The 19,927-nt window shown below is 41.1% G+C and overlaps 1 protein-coding gene across 2 annotated transcripts in view; it reads left to right on the forward strand.

The window, feature by feature from the left end:
- The window catches only part of Srpx (sushi repeat containing protein X-linked), a 96,814-nt gene extending 80,289 nt beyond the window's left edge, over positions 1–16,525 (forward strand). For both annotated transcript variants that reach the window (XM_005323960.3, XM_005323961.3), the window contains 5 exons: positions 3,219–3,340; positions 4,061–4,240; positions 7,726–7,859; positions 10,767–10,888; positions 15,979–16,525. In XM_005323960.3, the coding sequence (XP_005324017.1) occupies positions 3,219–3,340; positions 4,061–4,240; positions 7,726–7,859; positions 10,767–10,888; positions 15,979–16,162 (742 nt within the window). In that variant the 3' untranslated portion in view covers positions 16,163–16,525. The remainder of the gene's footprint in view (positions 1–3,218; positions 3,341–4,060; positions 4,241–7,725; positions 7,860–10,766; positions 10,889–15,978) is intronic.
- The last annotated feature ends 3,402 nt before the right edge of the window (positions 16,526–19,927 follow it).

The raw sequence follows: 19,927 nt of genomic DNA on the forward strand, positions 1-19,927 counted from the left end.
GCTGCATCCACTTCTTTCCAAACATTTGATTTTTAATTTATTTTGTTTTAAACTTTTGACCACACCCACACACTTACAGAAGCTTATAAATAAAGCAAAAGTGTCCTCTGCCTTCTTGCCACCTTGACCCTATTCTGTAGGACCCGTTCATTCATTGCATTAGTAGTTTGATGTTCCTCTGAGATGCTTTTAAAAATGAGTGGTTCTCTTTGGTGAAGTTCAGCACGTGTTGTTCTAATCTCTCATTTGGGCCTGTACCCAGGCAGCATGTTCCCTGGAGGCCATTACTTCACTTGAGCATACTCACATCTGTGCCTTAATGTATGTGACCCAATTAGGCCACTCCAGAGAATTTTCATCTGTGGATTAAAAGGTTGCCTCCAACGTATCCCCTGGTGAACCATGAAGCGGGAAACACTTTCTAGAATCCTATCAATTCTAGCAAGATAGAACATTTTTACACAATTATTAGCAATAACAGAACATTTCCCAGTAAGAAGAGGTTGAGTCTCTCACCCCTAAAGGATATTTTATTTATATATCCAGATAATCTCCCTCCAGTGCCTCATCTAGTTTAAGTAGTACTAGTTGTGTTTCCCATTGTAACTTCACAAAGATAAAGTCTGACTCTGTTGGACATGGTGTCACTGCTTGTAATCCCATCTATTTAGGAGGCTAAGGCAGGAGGATCTAGAGTTGGAGGCCATCCTGGTGACTTCGAGAGAACTTGCCTCAAAATAAATGTATTTGCTGTCACATATACATGTACATAAAGCCCTTAGGAGAAACTTTACGGGATTGGGATTGAAATGTAAGTCGAGAGAGAGAGAGAGAAAGAGAGAGAGAGAGAGAGAGAGAGAGAGAGAAAGAGAGAGAGAGAGAGAGAGAGAGAGAGAGAGAGAGAGAGAGAGAGAGAGAGAATAGAAAAAAAGTCACAGTTGACATAATTGGGGATTGGCTTTTATTTATCTTTGACTCTTCAGGGTCTAGAACAATGCCTGGTTCAGCCCCTAGCATATAGTAATTTCTTAGATTTCTGCAACTATAATTGCTGTTGAAATCCTTTATAATAAACGTACAATATTAAATCACCAGATGCACCCCCTGCTTTGTCTAAAAGCTTTGCCTTGGGATTTTTATGGGTAACCTGTGTATTATGGTTATAAATGTGACATTTATTTATTTATTTATTTTTGGTACTGGGGGCACTTTACCACTGAGCAACATTCCCAGCCCTTTTTATTTTGAGATAGGGTCTTGATAAGTTGCTGAGTCTGGCTTTGAACTCGTGATCTTCCTGTCTCAGCCTCAAAAGCCTCTGGGCATGTGCCATCTACCTGGTGAAATGTGACTTTTTTTGTGGGGGGAGGGGGCTGGGGATCGAACCCAGGGCCTTGTGCATGCAAGGCAAGCACTCCACCAACTAAGCTATAGCCTCAGCCAGAAATGTGACATTTTAAAAGAGCATCTTAGTAGCCCCCTGGCCCTCTGTCCAGCATAGCTGTCTGCTTCCAGAGTTCTCCAGCCCCAGGCTCACACAGGCTTGGAGCAGGATGCTGTGGGGAAGGCGCTCCAGCAGGATGAACAGTGAGAGAAGGCCATCCTGTCCCCGTTTCAGCTCTTGCTTGGCTCCTTGCTTCCCTGACATTTCTCCCGTGACCCCCTCCTCCCATGTCCTTTCCAAGACACCATTACATAGTTTGCTTCTAAGAGGGAAGGTTGTAGTGTCAAGTTCTGAGACAAATGTTTCCTTTGAGTTTCTCTTTTGACTCCTGCTATTTGCATGTCACAGATGAAATGGAGTCTCAGAGAAGTTAGCAGCCCCTCGTATTCAATAGATCACTCCCTTTAGATTTATGTGAATTTTTAACCTGCTTCCTAAGGATCTTAAAGCATCTAAAGCCAAAACTGACAGATCTCTAAATGGTGGTATTTGTGACACTTTGCGAGGAGGTCTCACTTCATACCTTGTGAACAGCTACTTCACCCACCTATGTGTAAGGCTTTCCTCAATGGTGACAGTGATAATTCCACATATCTATTATTAGCAAATATCATTTTCCCCAAGAACTACAGAGAGCAGGGGAATTATCTGTATATTGCAAAATAAAGAAAAGCTGGCATTTGATTATGTTGTGGTTATTGGTGCTCTCATCAGATAGCTAAGAACAAATATGCTGCAGTCACCCTAGCTGTGTGCTCTTGGGCACAACTTCAGTCCTCAACTTCCTCATCTGTAAAATGGAGAGTATTACCTACCTGATAGGGTTTTGTAAGATTAAAGAAACTAATATGTAAAAAGCCTAGAACTGTGTCTTGTGTGTGTAAGATTTATGTAAGTAAGTGCAGAGAGAAATTATTGTTATTATCATTATTGTTATTATGATTATATTACAATAACAAAGGACTCACAGAGAATTTGCCTTTTTGTTCAGGAAAGTTCTCTACTGATCCAGAGTCTGAGGCAGGAGGATCATGAGTTCAAAGCCAGTCTCAGCAATTTAGTGAAGCCCTAAGTAACTCAGTGAGACCCTGTCTCTAAGTAAAATAGAAAAAAGGGCTGGGCATGTGGCTCAGTGGTTAAGCACCCCTGCATTCAATCCCTGGTACAAAAAAAAAAAAAAGAAGAAGAAGAAAAAGTAAATAAATTTCTTGTGCTCCCTGCATGGCCAAATGGCCAAATTGTCAATGACTCCTTGGACTATACTTTTAAATGATTTTCCTCACAAAATATTCCCTAGGCCTCCCAATAGGGAGGCCATTCAGGTCCACTCCAGAACAAGGGTAAGACTGGAGAGTCTCCACCCTCTGTTCTATCCTTCAGCATGAAAATATAATCTAAACTTTCTAGTCTTAGGGGCCTTGTTTTCAGATCTCAAACTGCTCTTCCAAAGCAGAGCAAAGCTCAGAAGATCCTATTCTTCAAGAAACTTTTGTTCTGATCAAAGTGGTTCAGTGATGACCCTTCAGTCTCCCTAAATCCTGGGCAGAGTAGGAGCTCAACAACTGCCTTTTAGGTCTATAAGAATCACCTTTGGGGGCTGGGGTTGTGGCTCAGTGGTAGAGTGCTTGCCTAGCATGTGGGAGGTGCTGGGTTCCATCCCCAGCACCAGATAAAAATAAATAAATAAATAAAATGTATTGTGTCCAACTATAACTAAATATTTTTTTAAAAATCATCTTTGGTGTTTTTGTTTTCTTTTTTTTTTTCTCCAAAGTGTTATTCTAAAAGGACTTCCCCCAGGCTCGCATTTTCCAGAAGGAGACCACAAGATCCAGTATACAGTTTATGACAGAGCTGAGAATAAGGGAACATGCAAATTTCGAGTTAAAGTAAGAGGTAAGAATACTGTTCAGGGGCTCTCCCCACCCCACCCTATAGGAAAGCAAATGGGAAAGAGAAAGAGGCCTTTAAACAAGACTTCTCTGAGTTCCCATGTGGAAGGGAGGCGTGCCAGCTTTGGAGTAGCCTCTGATGAGTCTGGGTGAAGTGTCCCATTTTAATGTCTGGATTTCAGTGATGGAGTTCAGTGCTGGCAGCTTATTTAAGATTCCACAGATCTTGTGTCACAGGGCTCCACAGCTGGCTGTCTGAGTAGAATATTACTTGATAACTTTTCCATCCCTGTGAGTGGGTAACCAGCTAAAACCTACAAGTCCTTGTATAACCAGAGTGGTTAGGAGCCCCTAGTTTGGGCCACTGGGAAACCACGTTCTTGGTGTTTTAGACCTTTTATCAACCTGAAAAAAAAATGTTTTTAAGGATTATTTTGTGCCTCATGGTTTGGGCAGCTAATAACTAACCATCTTTACCCTTTACTCTTCTGGGCTCAACCTCTTGTAACACTAGGGGCTGAAACAGTTGATCTCAGTGGTATCAAGGGTATGGACGGTCACCATTCCAAGGCCACTGATCAAATAGTCATCCTTGTCCCCTCACCCATGCCACAAACTGCAGAAGCCTCTTTGCAAATGTGGGGCCTCTGAGTCCTCACTGTCCCCGGTTATTATGTGGAAAGGATCTCAGCACTGACACCCCTCTGGTTCTGTGTCCTTACAGTCAGACGCTGCGGCAAACTCAATGCCCCAGAGAATGGTTACATGAAGTGCTCCAGTGATGGTGACAATTATGGAGCCACGTGTGAGTTCTCCTGCATCGGTGGCTACGAGCTCCAGGGTAGCCCTGCCCGAGTATGTCAATCCAACCTGGCTTGGTCTGGCACCGAGCCCACCTGTACAGGTATGTGTACAGCCCTCTCTTTGCTCGGCAGCAGAACCTGAAGAGACCTTGGTTCTAGATTCCAGTACAGAGAAAGAAGGTTTCATTTCATATATTTTGTAAAGTGCATCACTGTCCCTTATCATCTGAGTGGGTGAACATAGTCCCTAAGTCCCTGCTCCTACTCACCTTACCTGCCCTCCTCCTTTTGCCTCTAGTGTCCATTTTATGACTTTTAAGAAAGAAGCCGAGGTGGAAACCCAGGGCCAGTCTTTGGTGATGATACGAATCAGCAAAGTCTGTTCTAGTTACTCTAGTTCCTCTCTTCTATAAATGTAGGATCCTGCTTATAAAGTCACTGTGCTGTCACACATAAGCATTGCAGTACTTCCTTTGCAGTAGTGGCTTGAACTTGCAGAACTTGAGCATTGGGAATCTTCCCTCATAAAATGATAAAAATAACACCTCACCTACTTCTTGAGTTATTGTAAGGATTAAATGAGGTCATTCATCAAAAAGTGGAATAGGGTAGTACCTGGCACAAGGTAAGTCCTCAATACATGCCTGCTATTCTTACTGGCTGGGTAGCAACAATAATGCAAAATCTGGACTACCTGAAAAATTCTGGACCTATCTTATATTTATAGACTTCTCTTTTTTTCCTCTCATTTCCTGGTATCTTTTCATCTTTATCCTTTCCCTGTAATCCCAACCATCCAGAGGCAGGTGACAAAGAGTGACATAAATACCATCACCTAAATGTTTGAGGATATTTAATCTCATGCAGGGCAGTAGAAAAAAACATATCTGTCCCCAAACTCCCCAGCTAAGGACTTCATGCCCATCCTGCTGCACTAAGGTCTAGTACGGTGTCAATGATCTCCTAGGCTTGCGTCATCCAATATGGTAGCCATTAGCTACACATGGCTATGGAGCACATGAAATGAGACTAGCCTGAATTGAGAGATGCTATAAGTGTAAAATATATACTGATTTCAAAATCTTTTTTAATGGAACTTGATGATTATTTATTCATTGAAAAACAATCACAGGAATACCAGTAGCACTTGTTTTTCAACCTAGAGGTGGTGCTACAAATATTCTCAGAAACTGGTTGGAAAGAGATATAAACCACTAGGCAATAAACTGGTAACTAGCTATGAGCTTGTGGGACACATCATGCTGAACAAGGTCTTTACTTGACCTAAACTGATTTCAAAATCTTAGTACAGAAACGAAGAGCTTTCTACTGTCATGTATAACTGATTAAAACTAATAAATAACTAATAAAGATAAAAGAAAAAGCAGATATTTTCAAATAAAAAATCTTAGTACAAATCAAATATAAAGAATCTCTACCTTTTATGTTGATAACATGTTGAGATGAAATATTTGGGATATATTGGGTTAAATCAATTCATTAAAATTATTTTCATTTATTTCTTCGTACTTTTTCAAGGAGGCTACTAGAAAATTTAAGATTATGCAATACCTTCCATTATATTTCTATTGGCCAGGGCTGTCCTAGACTCAGCCTTTGAGGTATGGAGAGGGGCAAGAACTCTGCATTACTCAGTATGATATCCCAGCGCCTGGCATAGAGGTTGGCACATAACAGGCACTCACTGTATGATGCATGAATGAATGAATATGCAAATGAACAAATACCTCAATGCAAATCTCCAGCTTGAAACACAAGCACCAAGATTGTAAACCATACATGGAATTTCCTCGTTTTTTTTTCATATTTTTTCTTTTCTAGGGCCAGACCTGTTTGCTGACCTATGTATTGAGCATCCTTCATTGATCTTGAGCAGCCAATCATCTGCGATTTGTTGTCATTTATTTGTAAATTGGCAGACCTGTTGTTAATCTTCCTCATCCCATGTCCTCCGTGTTGCTTGTTCTGTGGCTCTCTGTGCCATACATTCCTCTGTCCCTTCTGCACCAAAGAGGCAGACTTCTGAGGTTCTGAGCCACTCTAAAGCCAGCCCGTCCGTTGCCTACTTTTCTCACCCTTCTGCTTCCTCCTGCAGATACTGTGGTGCTTGGCCCATGTGCCTTTGACATTCCCATCTATAATCAGAAGGCTGCCTACTGCAAATACCCAGATCTCTCTGTCTGAGGGTTTTTTCCTGGCTATGAGGGTGTTATGTGTCCATGCACAAGACTAGCTGCAAGTGGCAAAGAATTAGTCTCCCCACAAAGTGGCCATCAACCAATGATAGAGCAGTTGGTGTATAAATTATCCAGTTATTTCATTCCTCCAGTAGGATAACTCTGAAGTCTGTGGTGTACTGTCTCCCAGAGTTACCTAGTAGAATTTAGCTCCAGAGTCCACAGCAGTAAGTGGCTTGATAACCCACTCTGTATGTCTTTCTTTCCTTCCCTGACTCATTTTCCAAGGCAGGCAGAATAATGGTCCCCAAAGATGCCCACATCCTAATCTCCTAAACCTGTGAATATATTACCTTACATGGAGAAGGGACATTGCAACATTGCAGGTGTGATTAAGTTAAGGATTTTGAGATGGGGAGAGTACCCTGGGTTATCCAATGAGCCCCAATGTTACCACAGGGGTCCTTATATAAGGCAGACAGAACTGCTAAAATAGTTACTGTGTTAATTTTTTCCTTTTTGTGACTAAAATACCTGACCAGAACAACCAAGGAGTTAACCTTATTTTGAGTTCACGATTTCAGAGATTCAGTCCATGATCAGCCAACTCCATCACTCAAGGCCTGAAGTGAGCTGGAGCATCATGGCAGAAGGGCATGGTGCAGAAAGCCAGGAAGCAGAGAGAAAGCAGGAGGAACCAGGGACAAAATATATCATCCTTAAGACATGTCCCCAGTGACCCACTTTCTCCAGCCACACCCCACCAGTTTATAGTTACTCCCCAGTAATCCATTCAAATTATCAATTTATCAAATGGCTTAAATCACCAATTAGGTTACAGCTCTCGTAATCTGATCATTTCATCTCCTGTGTTAGCACAGGAGCTTTTAGGGGCCACTCATCCAAACTGTAACTGTTACAAAGAGATGGTGGAAGGAGAGGGCAGAGAGAAGACAGATTTGAAGAAGCTACACTGCTCTTTGGAGATGGAGGAAGAACCCAATAGCCAAGGAGTGAAGGTGCCCTCTAGATCCTGAAAAGGACAAGGAAACAGATTCCCGCCCCCATACATCAAAGCCTGCTGATACCTTTATTTTGGCCCAGTGAAACTCATTTTGAATTTCTGATTTCAAGGAACAAATAGAATAGATTTGTGTTTTATTAGGCCACTAAGTTTAAGGCGATTTGTTATAGCAGCAGGAAGAAACTAATACACTTTCCCACTCCTCTACCAGTGCTTTTTTGCACCATCTCCCAAATAAACTACTTATACTCAAATCCTTATCTCAGGGTCTGCTTCTTATATATATGGTTCTGTATCATTACAGGCTATGTCAAGCATAGAGCACACAGGATTATGGGCTTATGTGGCTATTTTCTATTTACAGCCATGAATGTCAACGTGGGTGTCAGAACAGCAGCTGCACTTCTGGATCAGTTTTATGAGAAAAGGAGACTCCTTATTGTGTCCACACCCACAGCCCGAAACCTCCTCTACAGGCTACAACTGGGAATGTTACAGGTGAGACTTTGAGGCAGGGTCAAACTGGGGAAGGGAGACCTCTAACAGGAAGGGCCTAGGCAGTTCACTAAAAGCAAAGGCTAGATTCACTGCCTAATCCATTTAGGGTCAGTTTCAGGAACCAGCACTTTAAAGTTACCCATTCATTTCTGGTGCTGAAGCATAACCTGATTAACATTGACTCCCCAGAGCTAACCCAATCGTTTTCTAACTAATGAGGTTTGTCTGTCTTCACTAATAAGCCTAATTGACGTACTGTCCGGGCCCTGGAACAATTGTCTTTGCTGAGCCTGCCCAGGATCTGCTTGAGCTGAAAGCAATCAATCCATCACTTTGCTCAAAAGGCTGGCCCAGGAGATGATGGGAGTCCAGGACCCCTTAGGCTCCCTCCCCAGAGAATTTCAATGACACTCTTGGAGCTCCTCAGAGAGTGTCTCAGAATAGTAGTTCACAAAATGTGATCAGTGGACCAGCAGTATTAGCATCCTCTGGAACTTATTAGAAATGTAAATTCTCAGGCCCCACCCCAGACGTGCTTTATTAGAAGCAGGGTCAAAGCAGGTGTTTTAACAATGTACCCTGGTGATTTCTAAGTACTTTAAACTTTGAGTAGCACTTCTCTAGGAACTCCTCCCTTCTTGGCTATGTAAAAGAGAGGTGTAAGCTTGCATTTTCTGAAGATCAAGTCCCTGAGACAAGGGGATACAGAGGGAGATAAGGTGGCTAATAAATGAGGTAACCAGCATCTTGGGCCCTGGTGGGGGGGTTGGGGGGTGGGGGGGGCTAGAAACTATAAGGATCATACTAGAAATTCCTTGTTTTGTTTTTTGTTGTTGTTTCTGTTTTGTACCAGAGATTGAACCCAGGGGTGCTTAACCATGAACCACAGCCCCTTTTATTTTTTTATAGCTTTATTTTATTTTATGTGGTGCTATGGATCGATCCCAGTGCCTCAGGCATGCTAGGCGAGCGCTCTACATCTGAGTCACAACCCCAGCCCCCGCCTTTAATTTTTTTATTTTTGAAACAAGGTCTCGCTGAGTTGCTGAGGCTGACTTTGAACACACGATCCTCCTGCCTCAGTCTCACAGTGGCTGGGATTACAGGCCTGCGATACCTTGCCCAGCCAAGTTGCTTGATTTTTGTCCTGAAGTTGATTTACAATAAGAATGACCAACCTGGAGCTGGGATTGTAGCTCAGTGGCAGAGCCCTTGCCTAGCATGTGTGAGGCACTGTTTTGATCCTCAGCACCACATAAAAATAAACAAATAAAATAAAGGTATTGTGAACATCTACACCTAAGAAAAATGAATGACCAATCTGACTGAACACTAAAGAGACAGTATATGTGCTATGTCATGGGCACAGTGGTGCTTCACATATTTTTTGAGAATATTTTATTCATTCATTACTGTGATTAGGACTAAGTGTTTAGAATAATCTTGGTTTAATCAAAAGCTACAATTTACCACTCATGGCACACTAATACAATGAATAATAAATCTTCTTCACTATTCCCATATACTTGACCAACTGCCTCTAAAGAGCTGTATGAAAAAATTTTTAAGCTTCCTTGATAAGAGCCAAATTTATATATCTGTACCCCCCAGTCCCTGCCACCTTATCTCCCATTGCATCCCGTTGTCTCAGGGACTTGATCTTCAGAAAATGCAAGCTTACACCTCTTTTTTGTGAGAAATTGGCATGCAGCCTATATTCTATGGCCAGACATTCCCTGGCCTCTTCTTAATCCATAGAAAGATGAAGAAGCCAAACAACTTGCTTTTCCTCTATATGAGCAAACTAATGGCATGCTGGACCAGATTTGGGCCCTTGCTGGGTTTTGTAATTAAATTTTATTTGACGCAGCCACATTCATTCATTTGTGTTTTGTTTCTGGCTGCTTTTGCACTCTAATGGCAGAGTTGAACACTTAGGCTAGAGGCCTTCCAACCTCTGGAAGCCCAAGATATTTACTATCCGGCTCTTTGCAGAAAACATTTGCTGTCATCTGCCTTCACCTACCTCTGTTCCTTCAGATGCTCACTAAATTACTAATCAACTTGTTGCAGACCATATTTTGGATCAAGATGTTTTTGTATGTGATCTCTCTTCCCACCAACATACTTAACATTTGCATTTTAACCAGAGCCTTTGAAAAAGGTTTGATTGACTTAGGCATTTCAGTTAGAATAATAAAAAAGTCTATTTCTATTTTTGCTAACTTCTCTACCAATTCTATCACTTCATATAATGTTTTAGTGGAATTTTGGCAAAAATCATTAGGCATTCTAATAATTCAAGACTTGAAATATTCTTTGGCCATTAGGCAGATTAGACTTATGTTAATTTTTGTCCCTTATTGCCACTGCTGTTCCTGGTGAGACCTCCTGGTACATGGAGGTCTGAGCCACATTCTCAAGGCTCTTGTTAAGGGCTAGCTCAGAGATCTGGAACCTTTCGTCCTTGTTTCCTCCTGGGTTTGGGTTTGGGGGGCATAGAACAGGGGGATGTGAGGGGTGGAAACAAGGACTAAGAAGGGAACTCTGGAAATATTCTTCTCTCCCTGCAAAGTTAGAATCCTCTGGGGTGGTCTTGGACACTTTTTAGGAAATTTGACTCATGTAAGGTCTCACCCTGTCTGGAAATACCATAGAGTGCCATTTTGCTTAGGTTTTCAAAATCCCATTGCCAAGCCATTTCTTAATGATGCCACTAGGAAGGTATTTAGATTTTACAGCCATCCGTTTACTCCAGTTTCTCACCATTTTCAGGATAGTTTGGAGTGGACAGATAAATTCCCCCAAATAGACCATTGCTGTTTCTGTCAGTCTGCAGTTTTGACATGGAGATCTCTTTCCTTAGCCATACTCACCCCCCCACCCCATTGGTTCCCCCTTCCCCAGCAAGCACAGTGTGGCCTGGATCTTCGACACATCACCGTGGTGGAGCTGGTGGGCGTGTTCCCAACCCTGATCGGCAGAATAGGAACCAAGATTATGCCTCCCCACCTGGCTCTGCAGCTAAGGTAGGGGAAAATTTGGTCTTTCAATTTGATCCCCTGTGAATGCACTTGTATCTGATTAGGTTTCCTGATTTCTTTCTATTCAGTATTGAGTTCAGGCAAACTTCAACGGTTAATTGCTTTTTATTCGAGGAGTATTATGACTGTGCTAATTGGCATGTTGCTACTTGTCCAAGTAAATTATGCAGTGGGTAATTACCAGTGTTCTTTTCTTTCCCCCTACATCCAAGTGTTTTTGCTGTGTGTGTGTGTGTGTGTGTGTGTGTGTGTGTGTGTACACGTGTGTGTTGGGTTGGCAGGGGAAGAGGATCTGAATAAAAGGACCTAAGCAATCCTTGCTTTATTAGTGAGCAGGCATCCAATTAGTATTTCCAACCTTGACCTCTTTTTTTCTCCATGCTTCCAGAGTACTTGTCCATACTTTTTTTTTTAACAATTATATTTTATTTTGGTCAAACTTATAAAGCTAGAGCTATGGTGTTCAGACTCTGAGTAATAACGGATTAAAGAACAGGATTCAACAGCCTCAAGGCAGTTTCAGAATAATCCAAATTTTTACTTGAATCTCCTGACCACTGTGAAATAGATAATTAAACTACAGTAATACTCTTTTAAAAGTCCTTCTTTCTTGCCTAGCTTTTTTTTTTTTTTTTTTTTTTTTTTTTGTCACACACTGCAGGGCAAAGTGCAGATCTCTCTTCTCAGGGTCCCAGGTGGCTCCCTAGCTTTCAGGGTCCCAGGTGGCTATATCATCCTGTACATCAACATCCAGAACATATGCTTCCAGGTTTTTACAAAAGGGGAAGAAGGAGAGTAAAATTAAACTATACTATATTAGTCAGCATTTTGTTACTGTTAGAAAATGCCAGAGGTAATTAACTTATAAAGAGAAAAGTTTCATTTAGCTCATGTTTCTGAAGTTTGCAATCCAAGATCAAGCAACCCCATTGCTTTGGGTCACTGGTGAGGGTGATACATCAAAGAGGGAAGACATGACAGAGCAAACTGCTATATCAGGAAGCAGAGAGAGACTGGGAGACCAGTTTCTTTATAGTGTATACCCCCAAATAACCTAAGGACCTCACACTAGGCCCCACCTCTAAAAGGGTCTGCCACCTCCCAATAGTGCCATCCCAGAAACCAAGCCTTTAATTCATAGGCCTTTGGAAGACGTTCAACATCCAATCCATAGCAGACATCCACTCTTATATGGTTCACCTAGGAAGTATCATACATTGATCCTTCTTCTAGTCTATTGGCCAGGACTGGTCACATGATTGCAATTGAATTTCAAAGGAGGCTGGAAAATGCAGTTTTTCTGTATTCTCAGGAAGAAAATGAAATGTTATTTAGTGAACCCTATCACAGGTATTCAGAGAGGTTCATAGAAATTCTTTGAGAGGCCATACAATAGAAACATAATCTTAATAAATGATATTATAGGTAGAGATAGTAGCTTCTTTCTCTAATTTTCCTATTGTACAGCTGCATTTGACTCCTTCTGTGTTTGATTTATACTTCTCTCCAGCCAAAAAGAGTTTGCCCCCTTCCTACCAAGGACAAAAATTCAGCCTACTAGGGAAAAAATAAGAAGAGTTGTGAGTTCTCTTAGACAGTTGGCTGATGACAAAAGAAAGCTGGGCAGACTCCTAAACATTTGTATTTTTTCTATGCTACTGCATTTGCACCAAGTACCACCCAGAGTGTAACCCTTGAGGTCAGTGCCATATTTTTTCCCCAAATATTTGCTACTCAGTACCTAACACAGTGCCTGGCCCCACATTGGTGTTAAGTAAGTGGAGTAGATGATACCAAATTTCATGGAAATAGCTTACTTATCTCCAGGGGTGATAGTAGTCTTGAAAAGTGTATTTGTAATATTAATACCTTGAGTTAAAGTCTGTAAAAGTCAAGATAGATGAATGTGTTGATATCTAAAAATCTATAATGAGCATTCTCAAAGTAGGAGAATGAAGCTGTTGCTTATTTAGAATTACCTGCTCAAACCATGTTGATGATTAAAAAAAAAACTGTTGCAAAATTTGCTAACTGGTCTGCTTTGGATAGCAAATATGTATACATCTATATCATATATTATATATATATATATATATGTGATCATATGTATCAGATGTATGTATATATATATATATACATGATCACTTATATATACATGTATATATATTTAAACATATATATGTCTTCATAAAATCTTGATGTGATTGTAAACTCATCTAGCTTGAGGAACAGCAAAATCTGACTTAAGAAACAAAACCTCTATCATTCAGGTTGTATATGTTTGGGTAACTATAGGACCTCTGTAGGCTGAGAATGATTTGAATAACCAATAAAGTTGCTTAAATGAATTTTGCAGTGGTTCTCAAATTCTAGCCTGCATCAGAATTCCCTGGGGGAAGCTTGTTGAAACACATTTCTGGGTTCTACCTCCATAGTTTTCAGTTTGAGGAGTTTTAGGGTGGGGTCTGAAAATCTGTATTTCTAGCAAGTTCCCAGGGGATCACACTATGAGAACAACTGACCTAGTGTTTTATCAAGGGTGTCGAAGTTTTAAAGCAGAAATTTTTCCAAGTAGCTTTTAAAAAAGAGGATCAGTCTTTATTGTATAGCTAGAACATGGTCCAGGAAAAGTCACTCCAAGACAATCGCTTAGGCCCATCAGCTGCTAAGGGATCCCATGTCAGGCCACTTATCTGACATATAAGTAAGGGACAAACAGGTAGATGTTGTCTTCTTTTTCCTTTTAAATTCCAGCCCAGGGTCTAGTGTGGGATGAAGGCAATGATTTAGGTAGAACATGGAACACAGGAGAAAAGAGAAGGTGAAGCAGATTGCCTAGATAATCCAAAAATGCTCTTGTCTGGTTCGAAAGCTATTTTCAAATAGCTGAGACTATTGATGAAACTGCTGAAGGGAATCAGTAGAAAGGGGAAGCTGGGTGCCTGTATTACAGGGTTGCCACCTGCCTTCTTTCTGTTCCTTATTTCTTTTTCTTTTTTTTATAGAAGAGCATAAAGGGTTTGCTTAATAATGAAGTGGAAGTAAAGTTCCAAAGTCTATGGAGCCAACTGCCTCCAAGAGAGGAAATTACCTGGGGCTTCACACCTGGAGAGATTTTCTATTTGGTCTGGGAACCTCTCTTCTCTTGCATTATGGATTTGGTGCCATTACTATAGTTTCCTGCCATGGTTTAGGGCGCCAGTACCCATTTTGCCACAATGAAAAAATTTCCAACATAGATCTGGCCCTCATTTCTTTTAGATCTGGATGTCTGAGCTAATGAATGCTCCTTAGGGTGATTTTTTCCACCAGTCCCAAAGATGAAAGGGGCAAAGAAAGCCACAATTTTAATCCTCACATTATTCTTTGAGTCCACAGGTTTGCCTGGAAGATTCTCCAGGAAAAAAACTCCTTCCAATCAGGTGACAGGCAATTGTGTAACTCAGACGTACTGCTGGCCCCACTCCTCATCCTTCTGAGGTGTTGAGTCATTTCTGAGCTTTCATGGCCTCAGTGCTAGTGGTTCCATCCTGGCCTCTTAAGCACTGTAAAACCAAATGCTTCAATGTCTCATGGGTCACCTTTCCACAGGCTCCACATTGTTTGGCCCTTTTCTCCCTCCTTCCATTCCTGCCCCTCTATTTTCCTGAAACCCCCCTGTGTTAGGATTTCTCCTCAGAAATTTGGTACACTCCTCTTAACGATATAGAGCAATTTAGTTCTCCATTCCCACCTTACCTACGCCTACATTGAGGTGTTCAGACTCAATAATGCACTTGGCTAAGACATCTGCTCCCAAGCTCTTCTCTTAGTGCCATAGGACTGAGTAATTTTATCTTTCTTTCATTTCTAGTCCCTAAAAGTGAATTAGCAATTTAGCTTCCCACTGCAATAAAATATAAGTTATCCTTTTCTTCCCTGAAACTCCACACAAAAAAAGTGCAGTCAGTTTGTATTTTATGTAATGGGTTTTTTAAAACCTTAGATCCATTTGTATGAGAAAAAAAAATGCTTCACTTTAAATCCAGATGGCAGTTTACTTTGTGTCTCACACAATCTCAAGATATCTCAACTGAAAAAGACAAAAAACAGAGGAGACAGAGTGGGGTCATTATTTTATTGGACTTAATTTATCTGTTTGTTTGATTTCTCTGGCTTTTCATATCTAAACATGTTGGTATTGATATAAAACATCAAAAAGGATGAAATTCTAATGTAGTAGAGTGGAAAAAACATCAGACACGTGAAATCATGTCAAATCCCTGTTTGGAATTACTTGGGGTACAAATTATAATTAACAAAGTCAGAATATGTAGGGTGCACACCAATATCATTCCCTTCCATTGATGCAGTTCTGAGTTGGCCACTGAACAGGACACAGTTATATTTGGAAAGTTATTTCAATTAGGTTTACCTCGTCCAGGGTTTCTCAGCCTTGGCCCTTTGGACAGTTGAGGGATGTATTTATTTGGCAGGGAAGCGGTGTTGTGCATTGTACGATGTTTAGCAGCATCCTTGATATCTACCCACTAGATAGTAGCATCTTTACTCCCCATTGTGATGACCAAAAATGTGTTTAGACATGGCTAAATGCCCCCAGAGGGATAAAAATCACCCCCACTGATAACCACCCATGTAATTCTAGCATGTATAGGGTCATGCAAAACCAGTCTTCAAACTCCAATGTCCCAAAAGTCTCTTAGCCTTGTCAAACATGCCTCTTAGCAACTATTGGTGCATAGCCCCATTGCAGGTCTGAAGTCCTCCTGACCATACTCCAAAGCAGAGCTGCTTAACCTTTCATGGCCATATCTATCATCTGGGAATCTCATTAATAATGCAGATTCTAATTTGGTAGGTTTTGAGTGAGATGTGAGTCTTCTTTTCAAACAAATTCTCATGTGATGCTGCTGGTCCAAGGACCACACTTTGAGTAGCAAAGGTCTAAAGGATGATTCAGGTCCATCATGATATCAAGCCTTTCTCAGTATACAGTGTCTATGGTTCTGGTTGGCCCACTATAACCATTGGAAGTTGAGGTTTAATCCAGTTTCTCTTTTCTTTGTCTGCCCCAGGCTGTTGCTACGAATCCCACTCTACTCCTTCAGTATGGTGCTAGTGGATAAGCATGGCATGGACAAAGAACGCTATGTTTCCCTGGTAACACCTGTGGCCCTCTTCAACCTGATTGACACTTTCCCCTTGAGAAAAGAGGAGATGGTCCTGCAAGCGGAAATGGGCCAGACCTGTAACACCTGATGTGATGTTCCTTTCTTTCTGGTCCCTCTTCTCTTTCTACACAGTGCCGTGCACATGAGAAGGCCTTAAAAATATCCTTGATGTACAGATTTTTATTTGTAATTTTTAAAGTCTATTTTATTATGAACTTTCTTTCCCTTAAAAATTGGCACAATGCTTTTTTTTTTTTACTTCAAAATAGTTCAAAAAACTATATGAACATATATATTTACTCTCTTTTATTCCATCATGGCTGGTTAATTTTGTAGAGAAATTAGAAACCACAACCATAAACATGATTTCAATGTGTTATTCAGTGTGACACATCACTGTCTTCTATTTTGTCTATATGAAACTTTTATTAATAAAATATTTTGGAGCAAATTTATTAAAATTCATTTTGTTTATCAAGCACCAGCTATACTTGCTCAGTAAGGCCAATGGTTTTAGTGCTGTAATTCTTTGTGGTATTTTGGGAATCAAAAAATGCAGTCTTCCCAGGAGCTCACCTGAGCTGGGAGACAGCAGAGCTCTCAGGTGGCATAGTAGGCAATTAAAGCAATAAGCCAAAAATGAAAGTTAAGCCTTTAATTATGTTCTGTTGTTCTATTAGGTTCACCTATAAATACTTAAAATGGAACAATTGTAAAGGTCTTTATAGGTGTCCTATATATAGGATGATGGGAATATAAGAGTCTTAAAACTAGAGAAAGCACCAACTCTCCCTGTTCCATTTTTTCCCATGAAATAGTGCACTGGTGTGTCAAGAGTCAGGTGGAAAATGCAGATTTGGAGCCATCTCACTCCACAAACAAAAGGTTCTGGTGGTCTCATAGACTCTGGATTTGGGCAGATAGCTAGGCATGGAAAAGTGTTGAATACTGAGTATTCCGAGTGGGGAAAAATGTCTTCCAAGTTTCCCTTCCCTCTCCCAACCACACAAAAAGATCTCAGCAGAGGCACCTGAAGAAAACTTCTGCCGAAGGCCTCAAATAGATAAGACTAGAAATGAAGACACCAGATCCCAGAATGCAAATACAGTCACCCCTCCTTATCTATGGGTTCTGTACCTGTAGATTCAACCAACCTGGGATTGAAAATATTCAGAACAAAAAGATGGCAGCAGTACTGAACATACACAGACTTCTTTTTCTTGTTGTTCCCCAAACAATGCAGAAAACAACTATTTACATAGCCCTTACCTTATATTAGGTACTATAAGATATCCACAGATGTTTTAACATATATAAGAAGATGTGTATAGGTTTATAGGCAAATACTATACCATTTTATAATAAGGAACTTGAGTAGCCAGATTTTGATATCCTCAGGGGTTCTAGAACCAATCATCCATGGAGAATGTGGATGAAAGAGCATGATTGGCCAAGGAACCTTAAATCCTTGACTGTAACTCCACACAGATAGTTCAATTCACTGGCTGTGCTTCTCTGTGGGAGGGCAACTTTTCCTGTGAGGCCTGCCTCTGCAATTGCTAGTGATGGGGCCTGAAAAATCATACATTGGTTTTTAACCAGGAGCTGGACTTTTCAACTCTCCCAGACAAACCTTTTCCTCCATTTTCAGAATATCAGTTTGTCCCATAATCTATTCCTAAACAAACCAAATAACAAAACAAGTAGGTTTTGAGTGAGATGTGAGTCTCACTCAAAACAAGTGGTGGAAAGGCCAAATTCCAATATCTAAGATTTAAATCAGGAAACTCTGCCAGGCGTGGTGGTGCACACCTATAATCCCAGTTGCTCAGGAGGCTGAAGGAGGAGGATCTTGAGTTCACAGCCAGCCTCAGCAAAAGCGAAGTTGAGTGCCCCTGAGTTCAATCCCCAGTGCCAAAATATATAAATGAATGAATAAATAAAAAGTAGATTTGACACTATTTTGATATTATTCTTTTGAAGATCAGGCAGTGATTTCTCAACTGCAAATAGATTTATGCTCCATTTATAAATATGATTTTGTTCACCAAGCATACTAGAAACCACTATGACTTCTGTCTCCTTCAGACGTATCAGATAAAGGTCAATGGCATGGCCAGAAGAGGAATGTCAAATGGTGACTAGCTTGACAAGCCAGCTAGAGCCCTTTGCCCCATAGCCTGAGAGTTCCAAGCCTTGAAGATAAGCTGACATTTAAGGAACTGCTCTGACTCCTACAAACCAGTCTTACTGATAAACTTAAAATATTACAGTCACTTTACCTAACAAGATACACAGATTACTTGAATATAAATGAATGAATATGCTGTGGTATTTTTTTAAAAAAAGATACCCTAAGCTAGGTGCAGTGGCACACACTTGTAATTCCAGTGGCTTGGGAGGCTGAGACAGGAGGATCGCGAGTTCTAAAGCTAGCCTCAGCAACTCAGTGAGGCCCTAAGCAACTCAGTGAGACCCTGTCTCTAAATAAAGTATAAAATAGGGCTGAGGGTGTGGCTCAGTGGTCAAGTGCCCCTGAGTTCAATCCCTAGTACACGTACACACACACACACACACACACACACACACACACGACACCCTATAACAAAACTTGGGAGGCATTTTTATAGTCTTATTAGTAGGTTGTCTTTACAAAGCTGATTTCTCACTGGAAATCTCTCAGGACTTTTCTACGTAGATTTTGGACCCTATGGGGGGGGGGGGAATCTCCAGTTTGGCTTGTTCACACTGATACAGCAGATCTCTCTCTCTCTCTCTCTCTCTCTCTCTCTCTCTCTCTCTCTCTCTCTCTCTCTCCTCCCCCCACCTGTCTGTCTGTCTCTCTCTTTATCTCTTTCTCTCTTCCCCTCTCTCCCTCTTTCTCCTGCTCCCCACCCCCTGTATGTGTTGGAAGGAGTAGGCACTTTTTAATGGGTCAAACTCAAATGGAAAACCATCTCCACTTCAGCTGAACTCTCAGTGCAGTTCTTTTAACCTTAGCTGGACTGCTTGGAATCTGCCCCAATTCCCAGCCTGCAAAAGCATGGTTCAGTGACCTGTCACAAACTTAGGCAGCTTCTGTACAGAATCTGAGACTCCTCCTGTCTTGCTATCTCTTTTCTGAGATGTCCCTCCTCACTTTTCAGTTACTGTGTTTGTCCCTATTCTCTCCTCTGCTTCTTCCAAGTAATAAAGATGCAGTTTCCCAGCTTCATTAAGCCTTCTTTCATCCCCACCCCGAGGGTGGTATATATTGTAACCTGCCCTTAGACAACACTCTCCCCCCACACTGATGACTCATCAAGTTTATTTGCTTCAAGTGATGGCTGTCTTCCAGTACCTGCCTGCCTTTTGGGTTTTCTCCAAAGTTTTCAGGTAGCTTTTGAAAATATGGCATGATATTTTATCCAGATATAGTTGTTTTCTGTGGTTGAATGGTCCAGTGGAGCTTCTTGGCCTTTCTCAGAAAGCTAATGAAGAGTGAACCAGGCAGTAAAGAGATCCAGGTCATTCCTATAGAATTGCAAATGGGACCTCTACAAGCCTTAACTCTTGAGTTTGAGCTTAGATCATTGGGGTGGGTGATGAAGAAGCAGAAAGGCAGTATGATCATTCAAAGCACATTGAAGGAAGGTCTGCGATGTTGATACTTGCATTAGTTCTCTTTCCTGCAATAAGATTACCCCAAAATGTAGTGGTTTAAAACAACAACAAACACTAGATTATCTCTCACGATTGCTGGGGGTCAGGGATTTGGAAGCAGTTTCGCTGGCCAATTCTGTCTTAAAGTCTGTCATGAAGTTGCAATCATAATGCCAGCTGGGACTACATTCATCTGAAGGCTTCTCTCAGG

Source organism: Ictidomys tridecemlineatus, chromosome X (genome assembly GCF_052094955.1).
Source record: "Ictidomys tridecemlineatus isolate mIctTri1 chromosome X, mIctTri1.hap1, whole genome shotgun sequence".
Taxonomy (NCBI): Eukaryota; Metazoa; Chordata; class Mammalia; order Rodentia; family Sciuridae; genus Ictidomys; species Ictidomys tridecemlineatus.